The sequence below is a fragment of the Orcinus orca genome, chromosome 11 (genome assembly GCF_937001465.1).
Source record: "Orcinus orca chromosome 11, mOrcOrc1.1, whole genome shotgun sequence".
NCBI lineage: Eukaryota > Metazoa > Chordata > Mammalia > Artiodactyla > Delphinidae > Orcinus > Orcinus orca.
In genome coordinates, this window is record NC_064569.1 from 37044393 (window position 1) to 37064051 (window position 19659).

At 33.8% G+C, this 19659-nt stretch overlaps 1 protein-coding gene across 7 annotated transcripts in view; it reads right to left on the bottom strand.

The window, feature by feature from the left end:
* Positions 1-19659, bottom strand: part of SCAF11 (SR-related CTD associated factor 11) — a 71181-nt gene that overhangs the window by 27848 nt on the left and 23674 nt on the right. For 6 of the 7 annotated variants that reach the window (XM_033436499.2, XM_033436503.2, XM_033436501.2 and 3 more), the window contains 3 exons: positions 13709-13790; positions 11441-11598; positions 1678-1755 (listed from right to left, as the gene is read on the bottom strand). In XM_033436499.2, coding sequence (XP_033292390.1) covers positions 1678-1755; positions 11441-11598; positions 13709-13769 — 297 coding nt within the window. In that variant the 5' untranslated portion in view covers positions 13770-13790. Of the gene's footprint in view, positions 1-1677; positions 1756-5836; positions 6006-11440; positions 11599-13708; positions 13791-19659 lie in introns of those variants that run through there. The other variant, XM_033436504.2, reaches the window with a different exon arrangement.

Here is a 19659-nt window from a genome sequence, read left to right on the forward strand (position 1 = left end):
TGGATAAAGAAGATGTGGTACATATATACAATGGAATATTACTCAGCCATAAAAAGGAACAAACTGGGTCATTTGTAGAGTCGTGGATGCATCTAGAGACTCATACAGAGTGAAGTACGTCAGAAAGAGAAAAAAAAATATCATGTATTAACGCATACATGTGGAACCTAGAAAAATGGTACAGATGTACCCGTTTGCAGTACAGAAATTGAGACACAGATGCAGAGAACAAACGTAAGGACACCAAGGGGGTGGGCAGGGGGTGGGAGGTGGGGTGTGGTGTGGTGTGAGGAATTGGGAGATTGGGATTGACAGGTATACACTGATGTGTATAAAATGGATGACTAACATGAAGCTGCTGTATAAAAAAATAAAATAAAACAAAAAGAAAGAATGTATGGATAATATCACACACGATAAGAAATACCTTTTAAGTTTGACAAAATTAGATTAACACTCCCCCAAACTTTTAACTTAAGTAACACTCAAACCCTATTAAATAAAACATAAATTTTTATTCCAAGCAACAGAACAAAATTCACATGAAGCAACAGAACAAAATTTTACAGAAGAATATCTTTGGAAGCTAGTTCATGCTAAAGAAGCTTCAGCAACATAATATATATAGTCTGGAAAAACAGAACATGTCTTTCAGAGAAGTGTTGCTTTAATTTTGATTATACTATCACACACATATATAATGTTTTATCTTTTCTCCAAGATATATACTAATTTGTATAGATGTCCAGAGTTAACACAATTACAACATGCAGTATCTTTCACATGTCATTTTATTTGAATTGCAATCTCATTTGTACCTTATGTCACTGAGACTTATCTGGAAAAAATATATCAAAACAAATTATAAACACCTACACTGAGAACATCTAATGCTTAAATAGTTTTATGTTGCTTACATGCCCCTTCCTAGTCACAAAGATAGCAACCAAAGTGTTGGTGCTACTTGGGAAGTTTGTTTTTCCCATCAATGGCATCATATATGTATATATTGAGTATTCTCATTTTTAACTGTATACCATTCTTGACTTACTAATGAGAACCTCAAGAAATCTTTCTTACACATTTCACTTTACGTAAATTACTACTTACTTTCTTTTCACTTTTTATTCATTAACTCAGGAATATGTTCCTATCTCTTTCTTCTTCATTTGTAAGCCAAAAATAAATGTGAATACAAATCATAATCATGGTTCTTAATCATAAGTAACATCAGCATGGTATGTGAATCTCAAGAATGTGACTAGGATTAAGCATTACAATAAAACCGTACGTAACAAAAGAAGTCATCTGCCCATGACAACACTGAAACCATGAGAAGTCCCTCTCAAGATCTTCACAAACCCCCTTATTCTTCTCGAATTAAATTCAGTTTCCTTCAAGCACCAGAATTTAAGAACAAAGACACCCTTTTATATTTAATTTTGTTTAATCTTCTCAACATTATGTTTTTCATGAAAACATAATTTTCAGGTACTCTGGACTTAAGTTTTTGTGGGGGTTTGTGTTTGAATCTAATATTCCATTCAAACATTTTTTCAATGGAAATTAAACACATTAAAGTTGAATTCACAAATATACTCAAACTGGAAATTTAAAGCAAAATCATCTCAATTAAGTTTAAAGAGTTTGTTTTACAAAATAAAATATAAACCTTACCTTAACACAACCTTCCAATGCACTGAATTTAAACACCGCCTGAAAAGGTTTCCGGTCAATAGGACATGAAGCCAGTGTCTGAAAAATGATGAACAAATTATAACTTTACGAATGTCTCTTTAAAACAGATCAAAATTAAACTATAACAAACGCATTCACAGTAAGTTTTTCACCAGAAGAGGAACCATAGAAAAATAATTTTTTCTTCTTTCAAAGATAAAGATGAAATGCTTTCCACCTGTATTACTCCACAAAGTAATAAATACCATAATTTTTAAAATTCATTCAAACATTTACTGAGCACCTACTGTATGCTAAATAAGTGGAATACAACGATGATCAGAGAGATAAGATCTTTGTTATCAAGATAATACCTATTAAGGCTTGCTGCACAGTTGAGTACTACAGCTATAATGAAAGGAAAGCTGGGCTGAAATCACTACCTCTCTGATCCAAAGCACTTGAGTAACTCTAAATAAGCTGTAAAAGGAATGGCTTGGACAGGTCCCTTATAGATTTTAATATTCGATGACAATATTTTCCCCCAAAATAATTTTGAATAGGCAGTTGTACCAGCAATAAAAAAAATTGTAGATATGAAGAAAAGCAAGGATTCCTCTGCTGCTCCCTCAGCCATGTAGATGCCCTCTCCGGAAGTAGTTTCTTATGTATCCTTTTGGAGATACCCAATGTTTATGCATAACGTGTATCTTTTAAATATAAAATATAATTCAGATGCTGAACTGAATCTTGTTTTTCTCTTAATTACATATTTTAAATTGGCTCATATTACTATTTCAGAGCTGTCCCATTCTTAACAGCATGGTATGTCATATAGTTTTAATTTACATTTCCTTTTATATGAGTAAGGTTGAAAATATTTCCACGTTTAAGGGCTCTTCAAAGTTCCTTTTCTTTAAACTGTCTATTCATGCCTTTTGCCTAACTTTTTTTATTAGGTTGCTGGTCTTTTTCAAACTGAATTGTAGGCTTTCTTTATAAATTAAGAAAAATTGTCCTTTGTTCACTCTGTAATTCTAAATCATCTTTATCGTGACATAAATATATTTCCTATACTTTCAAAATTAACATGCTTCAACTGTAATTGAGTTTCTCTGATAATACTATTAAATGTTTGTATAGGAATAGGCTTATATTATTTAAATAATTTAAGATAAAGTATGTTGTCTACTAGGGTAAAAGGGAAGATTCTGTAGCCTAAGAAGAAAATACTGAAAGGTGATATTTTAATACCTATGGTTATAAAAGTAAAACAGGATTCTAGCAATTTAATAGCAATAGTCTAATAGATAATATAATAATGAAGTTTTGATAAATTATCCTATATTCCCTAGTGGAAAAATGTGATATTTGCTTTTCTGGACTTTGGCACATATCAAGATATGCTTACACAAAGCACAAGTACAACAGACTGTGTGTGGCCCTCGATCATATAATACATTTTCACAAAGCTCGTGAGTCACTTTGGAAGCAGCCAAAATATAAACAGAGTTACTTTTTACTACTCTGCTAAAAAGTGATTTTTCTTTTCTTAAGTAGGTAGGGCTTGATAAAATGCTCTACACCATATCTGAATTAGGAAATTTGACTTTCCTGACTATATTAAACCAATTCAGACTGGTAGAACCCAGCTCAGCTTACTTCCAAGTACTATGCATTTAGGATGCTAGTACCTTCCCTACAGAAAATTTGACCTTAAAAAGCTTTGCTACAAGTAGCAACAAAGCTGTCCACAGCTTTTTAATAATGCATTACAAATAGCAATTCTAGTTCAAAGAACTCAACACCGTAACTATGTGACTGTTGTTTATATTACCATTTACTGCATGAAATTTCTTAGACTAGAGGTTATATTAACACATTTATAATTCAAAATAATACTTCAAAGTGGAAACTTTCAAGTACTTATTTTTACTAAAGTTTCAAAATATACTTGTATTTCTATTTTAAAGGTAAATTTAGATAAAATTCATTAAAAAGATAAAACAGGGACTTCCCTGGCAGTCCAGTGGTTAAGACTTCACCTTCCAATACAGGGGATATGGGTTTGATCCCTGGTCAGGGAGCTAAGATCCCATATGCCTCGTGGCCATAAAACCAAAACAGAAGCAATACTGTAACAAATTCAATAAAGACTTTAAAAATGGTCCACATTAAAAAAAAAATCTTTGAAAAAAAAAGATAAAACAGTAATAAAATGTGTTTCCTTCAATGTTTTTTAAAAAACTATTAAGACATGTGTAAGGGCTCTGGATTTACTGTCTATTTTTATATCTTGTCCTGTGTATAACCTTGAGCAAGTTACATAGCCTTCCTTTGTCTCATTTGTGAAAATGGGGATAATAATAATCTGAGGTTTTCACAGTAATTAATGGCATACACTAAGTACTGTGTAAAGTCTTCTAAATATTAACTAGCTTTACAGCACCAACAATAAAAAAGCTTGGCTCACTAACAAAAAGATAACTCACAATATGATGTACATATACATGTGAGAGACTGAATTCTTAGTGATTTTTCTTGTTGGAATTTTCAAAGTTCATGACATATATGGAAATTAAACTATTCCATTTTTTAATATCTATTTCAAGTTGTAACACGAAGATCCAAAGAAAGCCACTGTGTTAAAGAAATTTATTCTATATCAGATGCATTGAACCTTTCAAAAACTCTGAAATTACACAATCCCATTTTCTTCATTAAATTTCCTCTGTTGACATCAGCTAAATGGCACTCTTCCCTTTCCCATGTTCAAACTGACAAGAGTTTTAACCTGAGCCGTTCCATTTTGATCTGTTACAGGTATTAGGGTTCTGAGTAAGATTTTGGTTTTGTTCTTTTTTCCTTAACTATAATTGTCATGGATTTGTCTAAGGTTTCATGTGGAGAAAGGGTTCCACTGCTATTTCAAAAACAAAAAGAAAGAAAACAAATAAAAAATAGTAGTCAGAAAACTACTGCTATCTATTATGGTAATCTGTATATACTTACATTTCCTAAAAATAATCTACTTAACACTAGAAAACAAGTTAACAGATTTTCTTTGGCTCAGGCTTACCGTCAGAAAAATTTCTTAAAAGCAGGTTATCCTCCTCAGATTTAAAAAAAAGCATAGGTCAGAAAATAAGCTACCTATAGTAGACAAAATATCTTTGCTATGGCTACTGAGAAATGATGATATCCATTTCTGACCTTAAAACAGTTTAGCAAAGCATTTCAAACGGGAAACAGAAAAGAAATTCAGTTATCCTGAGTTAAGTCTTCACAGCATACCTCAATAAATTAATAGTGACTAAAGAACTTAATGAAAAAGAAATCAAAACAGATTTTTAAAAACTAAATGGATCCTTCATTTTTTGTTAATGTATAATGTAAGAAAAATATAAGGCTACTTTACATTAGCATATTAGCCAAAGTTCAAAGACACTGTCATCAGTAGGTACTAAAGCATAAAATTATATATCACATGATGATCAAACAGCTTTAATAGGAAAGTTAAAAAAAAGAAAGGTTTTAAAAAATGGTTTGCATTGGCCTAATTTTAAAGCATTCCTAAGGAATCTTCCTCCTTATAATCCAGCAGATACCCATTCAGAAAATCTCAAAGATATTTTAATCTTAGTTTCCAGAGTTTGTGTCACTAAAATAACTAATTTAGTTTTTAAGTTGTGTGGTTTAAAAAATTCACATTTAAAACTAATGTTGAAAAATTTTAGCTAATATACTTAATTCTTCTTTAAAATATATTTTTAGTTTTAAAGAAAATTATCCCAAATTTTATTTTCCTTGTATACAACAAAAATAAATACCCTTTGGTTATTCACCATTTTGAGTTCTTATATACAACAAAAATACCCTTCAATTATTCACCTATTTAAATTGACAATGACTTTTATTTCAATAATTTTTCAAGTATCTAATTTAATTAGTTTCATAGTCAAAGTAATCCAATATCATCATTCAACTTTGTGATACAGCTACAAAATTAACAGAATTTGATCACTACTTTACAATGTAATGTGTATTAAAAAACAGAGCATTCATTTTACTGTGAATGCTCTGTACTGAGGTTATATCAGTTAAGGAGGCAATTTCGATAGAAAAAAATAATCTTCCTAATGATTTCAGTAAAACATACCCTAGTATTCTGAAGCGTTGTAAATTCCCAGCTCAGATAAACCCATATTTAAATGTAAGAACAGGAAACCTTCCTTATTTGGGAATTCAGGATTCTTGATTTCTAATATTTCTTGCTTCCTGCTGCTGCTCTATCCTCAATCACAAAGGCTGCCTACCGATAGCCCCTCCTAGAGAGAGAGAAGCAAGTGTTAAAGGTAAGTGCTTAAAGACTAAATCTCAGTACCTATGTTTTAGGTAGGTTTGTCTGTTCATGGGAATCTCTAGAACATTTATCTCTCTTACTAATAAATAGAGCACATTATATAAAACTGCAGTTCAAAATCAAATAAAGATGATTTAGGAATGCATACCATTAGAGGTTGCTGCTTATTTTAAAGCCATTCACTAGGACCTATCCTTTCTTCTTGATGGTCCCAAGATACCTAGTCTGCACCTCTAAAGAAGTGCTCACCTGTAGTCGGCCTACATGTACACTATCACATTTAACCAGTTCTTTCAAGACAGTTCTATCACATTTAACCATCTTTCAAGACAGCTTTCAGGAATGTATCCCTACAGGGCAAATGGCTGTCAGTAATAAAATTAACAGCAAGAAAACTTTTTATCCAACTACTCAAAAGGAACTCTTTCATATTCTTAAAAATAAATTACAACAGTTGGGTAGAATTACTTTTAACCTTTCTTTTCTTTTGACATTTAATAGTTAAGACTTTCATTTTCTAGCATAAAAACAGAAAATCCCATAAACTATCTGTATAAATCACTTTACAAATTCTGACATTTAAAATTAGACTATACAGAAATACACATTAATTTACCCAACTGGTAAAAACAGAATATTAAATGAAAACCTATTACATATGCTTTAGGTAATGAGCATTCACAATATAAAAATATTCTTTGCTCTACCAAAGGTTTTACCAAAGGATCAATACAGAGTGAAAACAACTAGGAATTTGGAATAATTAGTCACAAATTCAAGTTCTGGAGGAGTCAGAACTAGCAACCTCTCTAATCTACTTTAAGGATGAAGATAGACAGCTCTGAATCACCTACAACACAAGTTGTAATAATTAAATTAATTAATGTATTTGACAACGCTTTATAGATTATAAAGATAAGGACTAACAGTAGTGCTCCACAGATATGCTTACATTATTGTTCACAAAGAAGTACATAACAGAGAGGTTTGGTTTAGTTCAGGAATAAAGAAAAAATTTACATCTTAGGAAAAACTGTTGGGAAAATCCAGGCAATAAAACTTTGCTGAATTATGTTACCAAACAATAATCTAATCACTAGAATGATGTATAAGTTTCTACTCACTGCATAAGGGAACATCTGTATATAAAACATATCAGTAGTCAAGATATAAGTCAACGGGTCACATTTTGATTTTTTTTTGGTATGTACTATTAATCCAAAAACATACTCCTCACCTGTCTGCATTGAACACTGTTGTCTGACTTCTTCAAGAACCGTACATCACCACAGTAAGACTCTCTTCATTTCTAGTCTCATGAGAGAAAACATACCTTTGCCAACTGTGCAATTTTGATTTCATTAACCTTACTTTCTCAAACTGAAGCTGTCAGCATTTGATATAAATGGAGGACTGAGAGAAATAAGTTGAGGGAGGATAATTTGCTTATAGTAGGAAAGTTAATCACATTAAAAAAATTACTTTAAAAATAAGGGAAATATTTACATTACTTAAAAGAGAAAAGAATCCCAGTGAATATCAAAAACCTCCTAATCACATATATTGCATGTTCCTTTAAATAGAGTAAAAACTCTTAACCACTTCAAACATGAAATGTCTCCAAGTCCTCAAACTTTAACCCTTTTAAGGGTCAAAACTGTAACCACTTCTTGGCAACCTGCCAAATCCTAAATCTTATTTTCTTAGTGTGTGTGTAGGTTACCCTATTGTCTATTGAGGATCATAATTATGATTGGCTGTCAATGCTATGGCCATGTGTCAAACTTCCCTAGCCTTCACTTTTCTAATTATCTACTTTAAAATGTGCAAACTCAGACAATCAAGATTAAACTTATGTGTAAACTAAATGCCCTCAATATGTTTAGACTGTATTTTTCCTCACAGTATCGATAAAATAATTAACTTTCTAAGTGGCTGATAAACTTTAGTGTATTGGTTCTATACATATTTCATCAGGTTAAAGGCCTTCTTTAGTTCCAGATTCTCAGTTCTAATACTGATGATTTAAATTAACAAGAACTTCAACTTTCCTAAGTGTCAATTACTGTGTCTTTGTTTAGATCAATATTTTATTTCTATATCATCATTTTTATTTTATAAACCAGCAGGCTTACCATCTGTGAATTTCTTGAAACTAAACACAGAATGGACATGTTTAATTTCAATTTGTTCTAGTGTCCCTAATGGGAGGCAATTAGGCTATGGGCCATGAAGACCACCAGCTTCCATTATTCTGAATCTTTCTGCCCTAGGTAAGTACATTCTATGAATATCTAGAGACTAAATTCAGTTACTTAATTAGTCCTTAAATGGCTTTTGTTTTAAATAACCAAAGAACCAAAATTTTAGAACTTGAAGAGATTGAAACTGATTGTGACTCTGGATATAGATATTTTAAGAGCATGAGAAATTTCAGGAATGTGTCCAAAATAAATATACTAGACTATTAAATACTTTAACTTTACTTGTTTCTTATGGAGAATTTCTTCAATGATTAAAATATTAAGGTGAAAGTAAATAAATGAGTCCTTCTTGGTTCTTGATACCTATTCTGAATCAAATTTTAATAAACCTTGAGAATAAATCTCAGATAGCTCAACAGAATTTCTGAAAGACACATAAGACTAGGAAGGTGATCCTGAATACATTTTGTACTTTTTTCTTATTATGTAGATTTCCAACCACTGTAAATTTCACTTTTGATTTCTAACTCCCTACTAAAAGTGAACATTAGTAAAATTTAAAACTATGGATCAATTTTTAAAAATTATTTTAATTTCAGGCTCTTGAAGTATTTAGAAACAACTTAAGAGTTCAGGATCGATGCCTTGAATTTCAAATAAACATTAACATAGTAATTTAAATGAAAGAATATAAAAGAAAGCCTTAGCACAAGGCCGGGCCAGTTAGCAGAGTCTGAATACAAATGCTCTTTCCTAATCCTGAAATCCAAAGTAAACTACATGCCTCTTTTTCAAAACAGAAGGAGGCTGAGGAAAATGAGAAGAGAGATCTTAATAACTAATGGCCATGAATAAAAACACTAGTGAATATGAAATCTGCTTCTATTTGTCAAAGCACTGATACACTTCAAAATATATCTAATTTTTATCATACCAATAAAAGATTCAAACTGAAAATTTTGAAGTGATTTTGTTAACCAGTAATCATTTATTAATTATAATGAACATTTTTTTTTTTTTTTTTTTTTTTGCGGTACGCGGGCCTCTCACGTTGCGGAGCACAGGCTCCGGACGCGCCAGGCTCAGCGGCCATGGCTCACGGGCCCAGCCGCTCCGCGCCATGTGGGATCTTACCGGACTGCGGCACGAACCCGTGTCCCCTGCATCGGCAGGCGGACCCTCAACCACTGCACCACCAGGGAGGCCCTATAATGAACATTTTATTAGTAGATTGTGTTCTCGTTACTGCTCAACTTAATGGTTTATTTAACTGATGTCTGCTATCCCCACTAGGGACAATGAAATAATTCAGAATATTCTGTTTATTCTCTGCTTTCAAGGTTAACTAGTTTTGTTTAAACAATACCTCAACTCCCCCACTGCCCATCACAATTTATGGCAGTACAGCCGATAAGTATTTTCTTTTAGAAGCAATTTGGCTTCAACAAAATGTTTATATCCAAAGGGGTAACACAAAAGAAGAAAAACATTACATGCAAGAAAAGTGCTGATTGCAATACTATGTATGTTACAAGTATTTTTAACTTATAAATATTCAACAATAGTTAAAAACATGGACAAGTTTAGCACTATCTAGTGGAGTTGAATATGTACACAGTCTACAATCACTTCTAGATACTTACCCTAGAGACACCTGAACTTGTACACCATGATAAAGCTAATGGTTGTATCAAAGATGCATGTAGTGTAATGAAGGATGACAAATCAAGCCTATTTTATACATTCTAATCCTCAGAGAAAAACACATACTCAAATCATGGTTGTTGAACCCCCAATTATGTGGTCACTGAATGCAATCTCACAAAAAGCACTGAATTGAAGCCTTCTAGCCATCCAGTAATTCTCTATTGGAAGCAAAATCTCCTCTATTTTTAAGATATCTAATCACAAAGCAAACCATGGTGCACTAAATTCAACACAGATGATATCATTAGGTGGGTGGCAGAGAAAAATATGCATTCTTATTTCATTAGTCAATGCTCCTGCAAACACACAGAGATTTACAATTATATTAAATAATTAAATTAAACTCAAAATATTTTTTTCCAGAATACATTTTCACCTATCCTTAGCCCTTTCTTGCCAAAAACCAGTTTAGATTTTTATCTATTTAGAACTGTTTCCAAGTATACTATTATTAACTCAATTGGTGTAACAAATCTTTTTCTTCCCCCTCCCAGAACTTGGCCATAGAGTCAGTACACAGTTATGTTCTCTTTTTCATACTACTGATGAAATATAAGTTAGACATGGAACTCTGAAAACCCCAGTTATATAATAGACAATTAATTCCAATGTGCATAAGGACAACAAAGAATTTGAATGCAGCTAATGTTAAAAACATTTTTAAGATTTATCTCCTTTACTAATTTTTACACACTGACAAATTACTAACTCAGAAAATATAGCATGAGCAGTATGATAAATTTTTATTTCACAATTTCTAACAATGGGGCTCATAATGAATATTCAATATACAGTACTGTGATCTACTTGACCCAAAATGAATCAACATAATACATTAAAAGTCCCAAATTTTCCTGTTTCTTAATCATTAACTATCTATGAAGAACCTCAATAATATCTCTAACTTTGAAATTAGTTCAAAATAAATGAAACACAGGAACTAGAAAATGCAGTTGTAAATTTACTTCTGTCTCTTAAGCTATGAGACCTTGGCCAAGTTATAGAACACAAAATCCAAGTTTCCACATCTGTAAAATGGAAAGACACTGTTATATCTGTTCTGGTTATCCCACAGGCTGATATAAGGAAGAAATTTAATAATCTATGTAAAAATTCTCTGAAAAATATAAAACACAAAGCAGAGAGAAGGTGTTATTATTAGTAGTAAATATAGTCACAAGAGGGTCAAGTACACTGAAGATGAATTACTGCATTTCTACCAGAAAAAAATACTTAATCCATTATCCCGTTTTTTTTAATGGTATGCATTTAAAATTTTTTAATCATAAAAGAACAAAAAGCTGAATATAAAAAATTTAGAAGGGAATATACTAACAAAATTTGAGCAATACAGAGATGTTTGTCCTAAGTGGAGGAAAACACATTACTGTGAAATAATTTATGAAAGGCAGTATCAAGTCTTTAGACTAGGTGGAATGAAATCATGCTAGGGAACTAAAATACAATAATATTTAATACTTAGACTCACCTCTGCCCATTTAAGAATACAGGTCAAGCAGAAGACATGATTACAGCTTTCTGGAAAACCAATTTCCTTCTCTAACAGGCAACTGAGACATATTGGACATCTATCAGCTTCACTGTACAACAGACCAATGGTAGCAGTATTATCTTTGTTTTCTTCACCTATAAAGTAAAGCAACGATATATGCTTTCAATTTCTCCAGACCAAATGACTAGATACTCTAAAAGGCCCTCCTTCTACAAAGTAATTAGATCTTAGATACACTATAAGAAACAAACTCCTTGAGCACAATAACCCCAACATTTACTGATTTATAATTTAAGGGAGGAGTGAAAAGAATTTTTCATGAATTAATTTTAAAATAGGTAATAATCACATAGTTCAAATATTTAAAAGTAAAAAAAGGTTATAGTGACAAATCTCCCAAGCAAATCTACTCCCATCCATCTAGTTCCATCCAATGCTACAAGTAACAACTGTTGTTTGTTTTGTGTTCTTCCAGAGACAAGATAGAATGCACAGACAAGCAAATCCTAATATATATTCTTTCAAACCTCCTTCTTCGCACAAATGCTAGAACACTATACACAGCAGTCTGTGTTTTTTGTTGTTTCAACCTATCGATGGGACATTCACCTGTTTTCAAACTTGGGCTATTACAAACAATGCTGCAATGAAAAACTTTTCATTTCCCATTTTTAATAGTGTATCTACAGGATAAATTCTTAAAAATGGAATTGTTAGACCAACGTGTACATACATTTGTATTATGAATAGATACTGCCAAATTATACCCCTTAGGGTTTGTACTAATTTAAACACCTACCAGCAATGTAACCAACACACAAGAAGTAAGCAGTGCTGGCTCAAAAGTAAAAGAAACTCCAAGATTCAACATAAAACAAAACAAAAATACAGAAATGGTCAGCTGAAATGTGACCAGTATATGCCAAGCAAATGGAAAAGCTGACATTGCCCTGGAAATACATGTCCATACTAGTGTTCAGAACTGGAGACTAACCTTAGGACCAATCCAGGTAGGGAAACTGATCCTAGGAGATTCCAGTTTTAAGCCAAGACCCTCAAATGGGGTTAAAGTGGTCCCAGCATGGGTTCAGAAAAAAGCAAATACATACAAATCCTCTGAAGGAAAGCATCCCTAATTTAGGCCCTCAGGATTCCACAGATTAAACGGATCAAATATGAGCTCATAATCAAACTTTACCAAACAGAAGAAAATACGTTGCCTTGAGTAAGAATCAGCAGAAACAAGAATGAGTTTAGATTTATTTTTATTTATGTATTATATTTATTTATTATAAATTTATTTAGATGTCCACTGGCTTCAAAGATCAGAACTTTCAAATACTACATAAAATAACTGAACAGCAGTTAGACCCAGAAGAAAAAATATTTGTGAACTGGAAGAACTGAAGAAACTACCTAGACTGTAAGAGACAGACAAGGAGATATAAAAACAGAGGTTGGGAAATGAGGTCAGAACAAAGTCTAACATATTAATTGAAGTTCAGAAGAAGAGACTAAAGGGCAGGCAATAGTTGAAGCAGTAATGGCTGGGAAATGATAAAACAAAAACATGATCCAACAGATAAACGACACACAAGGTATACTAAACAGGAGTAATAAAAATAATCCATGTTTAGAAACAAAGTAGCAAACCTGTACAATATCAAAGATGAAAACAAGATCTTAAAAGCAAAAAGAGGGAAAAGACAGATCATCTACAAGGGAATGACAATTAGGTTGAAAAGACATTCCTTGACAGCTAGTAAGAAAACTAGAAAATAGCTAAATAATATCTTCAAAGTGCTAAGAGACAAAAAAAAAATTATCAATCCAGAATTGTATATCTTTCAATAGTTTTGAAGAGGATAAAATAAATACAAAAACTTAAGTTTACCACCAACAGACTTTCACTAAAGGAACTTGAGATTTTTTTCAGGAAGAAGGGAATGGAGAAAAAACCAAGGACAGTAATAATAAAAACAAACAGAAAAATGTCATTCCTAAATCAGTAGGGAGCAAAACTTAAGAAGAAAAAGAGCAGAGCTCAATGAACTAAAAACTGACTGATCAAAAATAAGACAAGAGAAGACGGGGAAAAAAAGGTGTGCACTTCTTATTTAGGCAGCTTATTTCACAGTTTAAGAACAAAAAAAATATGTAAATACAAAAAACTCCTTGTTAACAAACAGTATGGAAACACTAACTTTTGCCTTCAACACACAAGCTTTATAAAAATTAAGTTACCTTCCATATCTTCATAGTCCTGATCTCCCACATTTAGGGTATATTGAGTTTTCTTCTTCATTTTTCCTTGAAAAAGGGTTTCCTATAGGATGAATTATAATAGAGAATTTTAATGTTTGCCTTGTCCCAATAATATACATATTTTAAAAAACCCCAAACTGTAAGAAATTATTTTACACATAAAAGAACACAATACAAACCAAGCCAGTAAATTTTTTGGATAATCCAGTACACTTTTATACTCCTTGCCACCAAGCACTGTCTTGCTGAAAAGAGAAGCCTTATATAAGTATTAAACAACAAAGACTAATGATAAATTTTTTGGTACAAACATAAATACAATCAGAGCTTAGAGAAAAGAGATCCATTTGGACTGAAGTTTTCATTGAAGTTGACAGGTTACATATGTTAAGGAGCTTAACACATTTAAGGAGCAAAACAGTATGAAGGAATAAAAAGGAATTTAGCTAGGCCAATCTGACAAATAAGAGTCAGTGGGTATAACAACTGACACTACAGAAATACAAAGGATCATGAGAGATTACTAAAAGCAACTCTATGCCAATAAAATGGACAACCTGGAAGAAATGGACACATTCTTAGAAACGCACAACCTTCCGAGACTGAACCAGGAAGAAACAGAAAATATGAACAGACCAATCACAAGCACTGAAATTGAAACTGTGATTAAAAATCTTCCAACAGGGCTTCCCTGGTGGCGCAGTGGTTGAGAGTCCGCCTGCCGATGCAGGGGACACGGGTTCGTGCCCCAGTCCAGGAAGATCCCAACATGCCGCAGAGCGGCTGGGCCCGTAAACCATGGCCGCTGAGCCTGCAGGTCTGGAGCCTGTGCCCCGCAATGGGAAAGGCCACAACAGTGAGAGGCCCGTGTAACGCAAAAAAAAAAAAAAAAAAAATCTTCCAACAAACAAAAACCCAGGACCAGATGGCTTCACAGGCAAATTCTATCAAACATTTAGAGAAGAGCTAACACCTTTCCTTCTCAAACTCTTCCAAAATATAGCAGAGGGAGGAACACTCTCAAACTCAATTTTACAAGGCCACCATCACCCTGATACCAAAACCAGACAAAGATGTCACAAAGAAAGAAAACTACAGGCCAATATCACTGATGAACATAGATGCAAAAATCCTCAACAAAATACTAGCAAACAGGATCCAACAGCACATTAAAAGGATCATACACCATGATCAAGTGGGGTTTATTCCAGGAATGCAAGGATTCTTCAAGATATGCAAATCAATCAATGTGATAAACCATATTAACAAATTGAGGGAGAAAAACCATACGATCATCTCAAAAGATGCAGAGAAAGCTTTCGACAAAATTCAACACCCATTTATGACAAAAATTCTCCAGCAAGGAGGCATGGAGGGAACTTACCTCAACATAATAAAGGCCATATACGACAAACCCACAGCCAACATCATCCTCAATGGTGAAAAACTGAAACCATTTCCACTAAGATCAGGAACAAGACAAGGTTGCCCACTCTCACCACTATTAATCAACATAGTTTTGGAAGTTTTAGTCACAGCAATCAAGAAGAAAAAGAAATAGAAGGAATCCAAATTGGAAAAGAAGAAGTAAAACTGTCAACTGTTTGCAGATAACATGATACTATACATAGAGAATCCTAAAGATGCTACCAGAAAACTACTAGAGCTAATCAATGAATTTGGTAAAGCAGCAAGATACAAAATTAATGCATGGAAATCTGTTGCATTCCTATACACGAGTGATGAAAAATCTGAAAGTGAAATTAAGAAAACACTCTCATTTACCACTGCAACAAAAAGAATAAAATATCTAGGAATAAACCTATCTAAGGAGACAAAATACCTATATGCAGAAAATCATAAGAGACTGATGAAATTAAAGATGATACAAACAGATGGAGAGATATACCATGTTCTTGGATTGGAAGAATCAACATTGTGTAAATGACTCTACTACCCAAAGCAATCTACAGATTCAATGCAATCCCTATCAAACTACCACTGGCATTTTTCACAGAACTAGAACAAAACATTTCACAATTTGTATGGAAACACAAAAGACCTGGAACAGCCAAAGCAATCTTGAGAAAGAAAAATGGAGCTGGAGGAATCAGGCTCCCTGGCTTCAGACTACACTACAAAGCTACAGTAATCAAGACAGTATGGTACTGGCACAAAAACAAAAATATAGATCAATGAAACAGGATAGAAAGCCCAGAGATAAACCCACGCACATATGGTCACCTTATCTTTGATAAAGGAGGCAGGAAGTTACAGTGGAGAAAGGACAGCCTCTTCAATAAGTGGTGCTGGGAAAACTGGACAGCTACATGTAATAGAATGAAACTAGAACACTCCCTAACACCATACACAAAAATAAACTCAAAATGGATTAAAGACCTAAATGTAAGGCCAGACACTATCAAACTCTTACAGGAAAACACAGGCAGAACACTCTATGACATAAATCACAGCAAGAACTTTTTTGATCCACCTCCTAGAGAAATGGAAATAAAAACAAAAATAAACAAATGGGACCTAATGAAACTTCAAAGCTTTTGCACAGCAAAGGAAAACATAAACAAGACGAAAAGACAGCCCTCAGAATGGGAGAAGATATTTGCAAATGAAGCAACAGACAAAGGATTTATCTCCAAAATTTGCAAGCAGCTCAATATCAAAAAACAAACAACCCAATCCAAAAATGGGCAGAAGACCTAAATAGACATTTCTCCAAAGAAGATATACAGATTGCCAACAAACCAATGAAAGAATGCTCAGGCTTCCCTGATGGCACAGTGGTTGAGAGTCCGCCTGCCAATGCAGGGGACACGGGTTCGTGACCCGGTCTGGGAAGATCCCACATGCCGCCAAGCGGCTGGGCCTGTGGGCCATGGCCGCTGAGCCTGCGCATCCGGAGCCTGTGCTCCGCAACGGGAGAGACCACAACAGTGAGAGGCCCGCGTACCGCAAAAAAAAAAAAAAAGAAAAAAAGAAAGAATGCTCAACATCATTAATCATTAGAGAAATGCAAATCAAACCCCCAAGATATCATCTCACACCGGTCAGAATGGCCATCATCAAAAAATCTACAAACAATAAATGCTGGAGAGGGTGTGGAGAAAAGGGAACCCTCTTGCACTGTTGGTGGGAATGTAAATTGATATAGCCACTATGGAGAACAGTATGGAGGTTCCTTAAAAAACTAAAAATAGAACTACCATACGACCCAGCAATCCCACTACTGGGCATATACCCTGAGAAAACCATAATTCAAAAAGAGTAATGTACCACAATGTTCATTGCAGCTCTATTTACAATAGCCAGGACCTGGAAGCAACCTAAGTGTCCACAAACAAATGAATGGATAAAGAAGATGTGGCACATATATACAATGGAATATTACTCAGCCATAAAAAGAAACGAAATTGAGTTATTTGCAGTGAGGTGGATGGACCTAGAGTCTGTCATACAGAGTGAAGTAAGTCAGAAAGAGAAAAACAAATACCGTATGCTAACACATATATATGGAATCTAAAAAACAAGCAAACAAAAATGGTCATGAAGAACCTAGGGGCAAGATGGGAATAAAGACACAGACTTACTAGTGAACGGACTTGAGGATAGGGGCAGGGGGAAGGGTAAGCTGGGACAAAGTGAGAGAGTGGCATGGACATATATACACTACCAAATACAAAATAGATAGCTAGTGGGAAGCAGCCTCATAGCACAGGGAGATCAGCTCGGTGCTTTGTGACCACCTAGAGGGGTGGGATAGGGAGGGTGGGAGGGATGGAGACGCAAGAGGGAAGAGATATGGGGAACATATGTATATGTATAACTGATTCACTTTGTTATAAAGCAGAAACTAACACGCCATTGTAAAGCAAGTATACTCCAATAAAGATGTTAAAAAAAAAAAAAAAAGTCAGTGGGTGAAAGAGCAACTGTGTGTATATACTGAGAAGGAATGGGCATGTACGCCAAGAAGTTCATCTGAAAGATTACAGTGAGGGTAATGAGAGTAATAAGCAGAGCAATATAAATCAAGTAGGGCTAGATTATAGACAGATCTCTAATGATTGACTGAGAGGTTTAGAGTCAATCCTATAGATTCTTCTGAGGAAGACTGACATGAATATAAGCAATGTAAATAAATCTTTTAAAAGAATGATCTGCCTGCAAAGCACAGAATGGATTATAGAGGGGAGAGATTGGAAGCAGAGATGTTTGCATAGCTAGAGTAATTGGCTATGAAGTGAATAAAAAAGAAACAAATTTTGAAGAGCTGAAGAATTTCTGACATTTGGCGACTAAATAAATACAAAGGAAGGAGTAAAAGATCATTTTGGCCTAGGGGACTAGGAAAATGGTGATTACAAGAGACAAAATGAGAAACAGAGGAAAGGAAATTAATTTGTTAGTCGAGGGGAACAAATTTATGAAGTAAAATTATTTTTTAAATCAACTCTTAGAATTCTTTCTTGAATTGATGCAAGACGAGTGATTGCAATGAAGTATTCAAATATATTTTGTAATATCTAGGCACAAGAAATCCCCAATTTCATCAGTTATGATTCTTCCATGTGTACACGAGGTAGTTTTTCTATTAGTTTGTTAAATAACGTACACATGTGAGTTTCTACATTAAAGGTATGTACTGCCTAGGAAAATTCTGTATTAGATTAAATAAGGAGAAATGCAAAGGCCCATACTTTGATTCAAAACCCAAGCAGAAAATAAGAAACTAACACATACAAGAATAATTTAAAGGTTTTAGTGGGTTAAAAATTGGAAATTTGAGTCAGGACTAGAGTTACTTTTAAAACATTAATTCAATCACAGTCTACCTTAATAAAAGTAGATAGAATGTCAAGAACAAAAGGAAAACTTCCCACTCAGCCTACATTAACATTTGTTTTAGTTCTGGTGCTATTCTTCAGGTATCAGGTAACAACTTATTGGCTAAGGTAAATACATTGGCTTCTTTGAGTGTGATAAGCCAGTAAGGGGTTTAAGGCAGAGGAGGCAGCAAAGGGAAAAGCAGAGGCCAGCAAGCAGACTACTGCAATAATCTAGAGGGGGAGATGACAGTGGCTTGTACTAAAGTAGTAGCAAGGTTGATGAAAAGTGCTCAGATTCCAGCAGTTTTCAAAATACAGCCATCAGGATGTGCTGACAGACTAAATGCGGCATATGTGTTAGAGCAAGATTCCAGGATTATTCCTCAGTATTTTGATTTGAGTAACTAGAATGATGGAATTGCTGAGATAGAATACTTCTAAAAATATTCCGATAGTCACAGGTTACTATTCCACTTGGTATTTACTCAGGACAGTATCAATATCACTTGGGAACTTGCTACAAAGATACCTCAGGCACCACCCTAGACTAGTGAATAAGAATCTGCACTTTATCAAGATTTGTGCAAGATTCATATGTACAGTAAAGCCAACTTCCAAACTTAGCTGATTTTAGAATCATACTATGCCCCTGTATGATCTATAATTGAGTGTAATTCTTCATTTGGGGAAATTCATACCACACCATCTTACCCCATTATCCTAGCTACCTGAGAATTTAAAAAAAAAAAAAATTGTAATTTTTGTCATCAGCATACCTGTGCTTATGACACTGTCTAGCAATAAAAAGCATTCAAATGTTAACCATTACTATTAATGCACATTTTCCATCCCAATCCCAGTCTTAAAACCATTAAGTGCCTGCCAATTAACTACTCAAAAATTTGATACTCCCTCTAAGAATGTTATTTTTATTTTCCCTTTAAGAAACCATAAGCAAGGCTATTTGTTAGTGATGTCGGGGTGGCAGTGGGGGTGGGGGTGGAATTCGATCCATTATTATAGGCCAGCGGTCAAAAAACTGGCTGTTTCTGTAAATAAAGTTTTGTTGAAGAACAGTCATGCTCA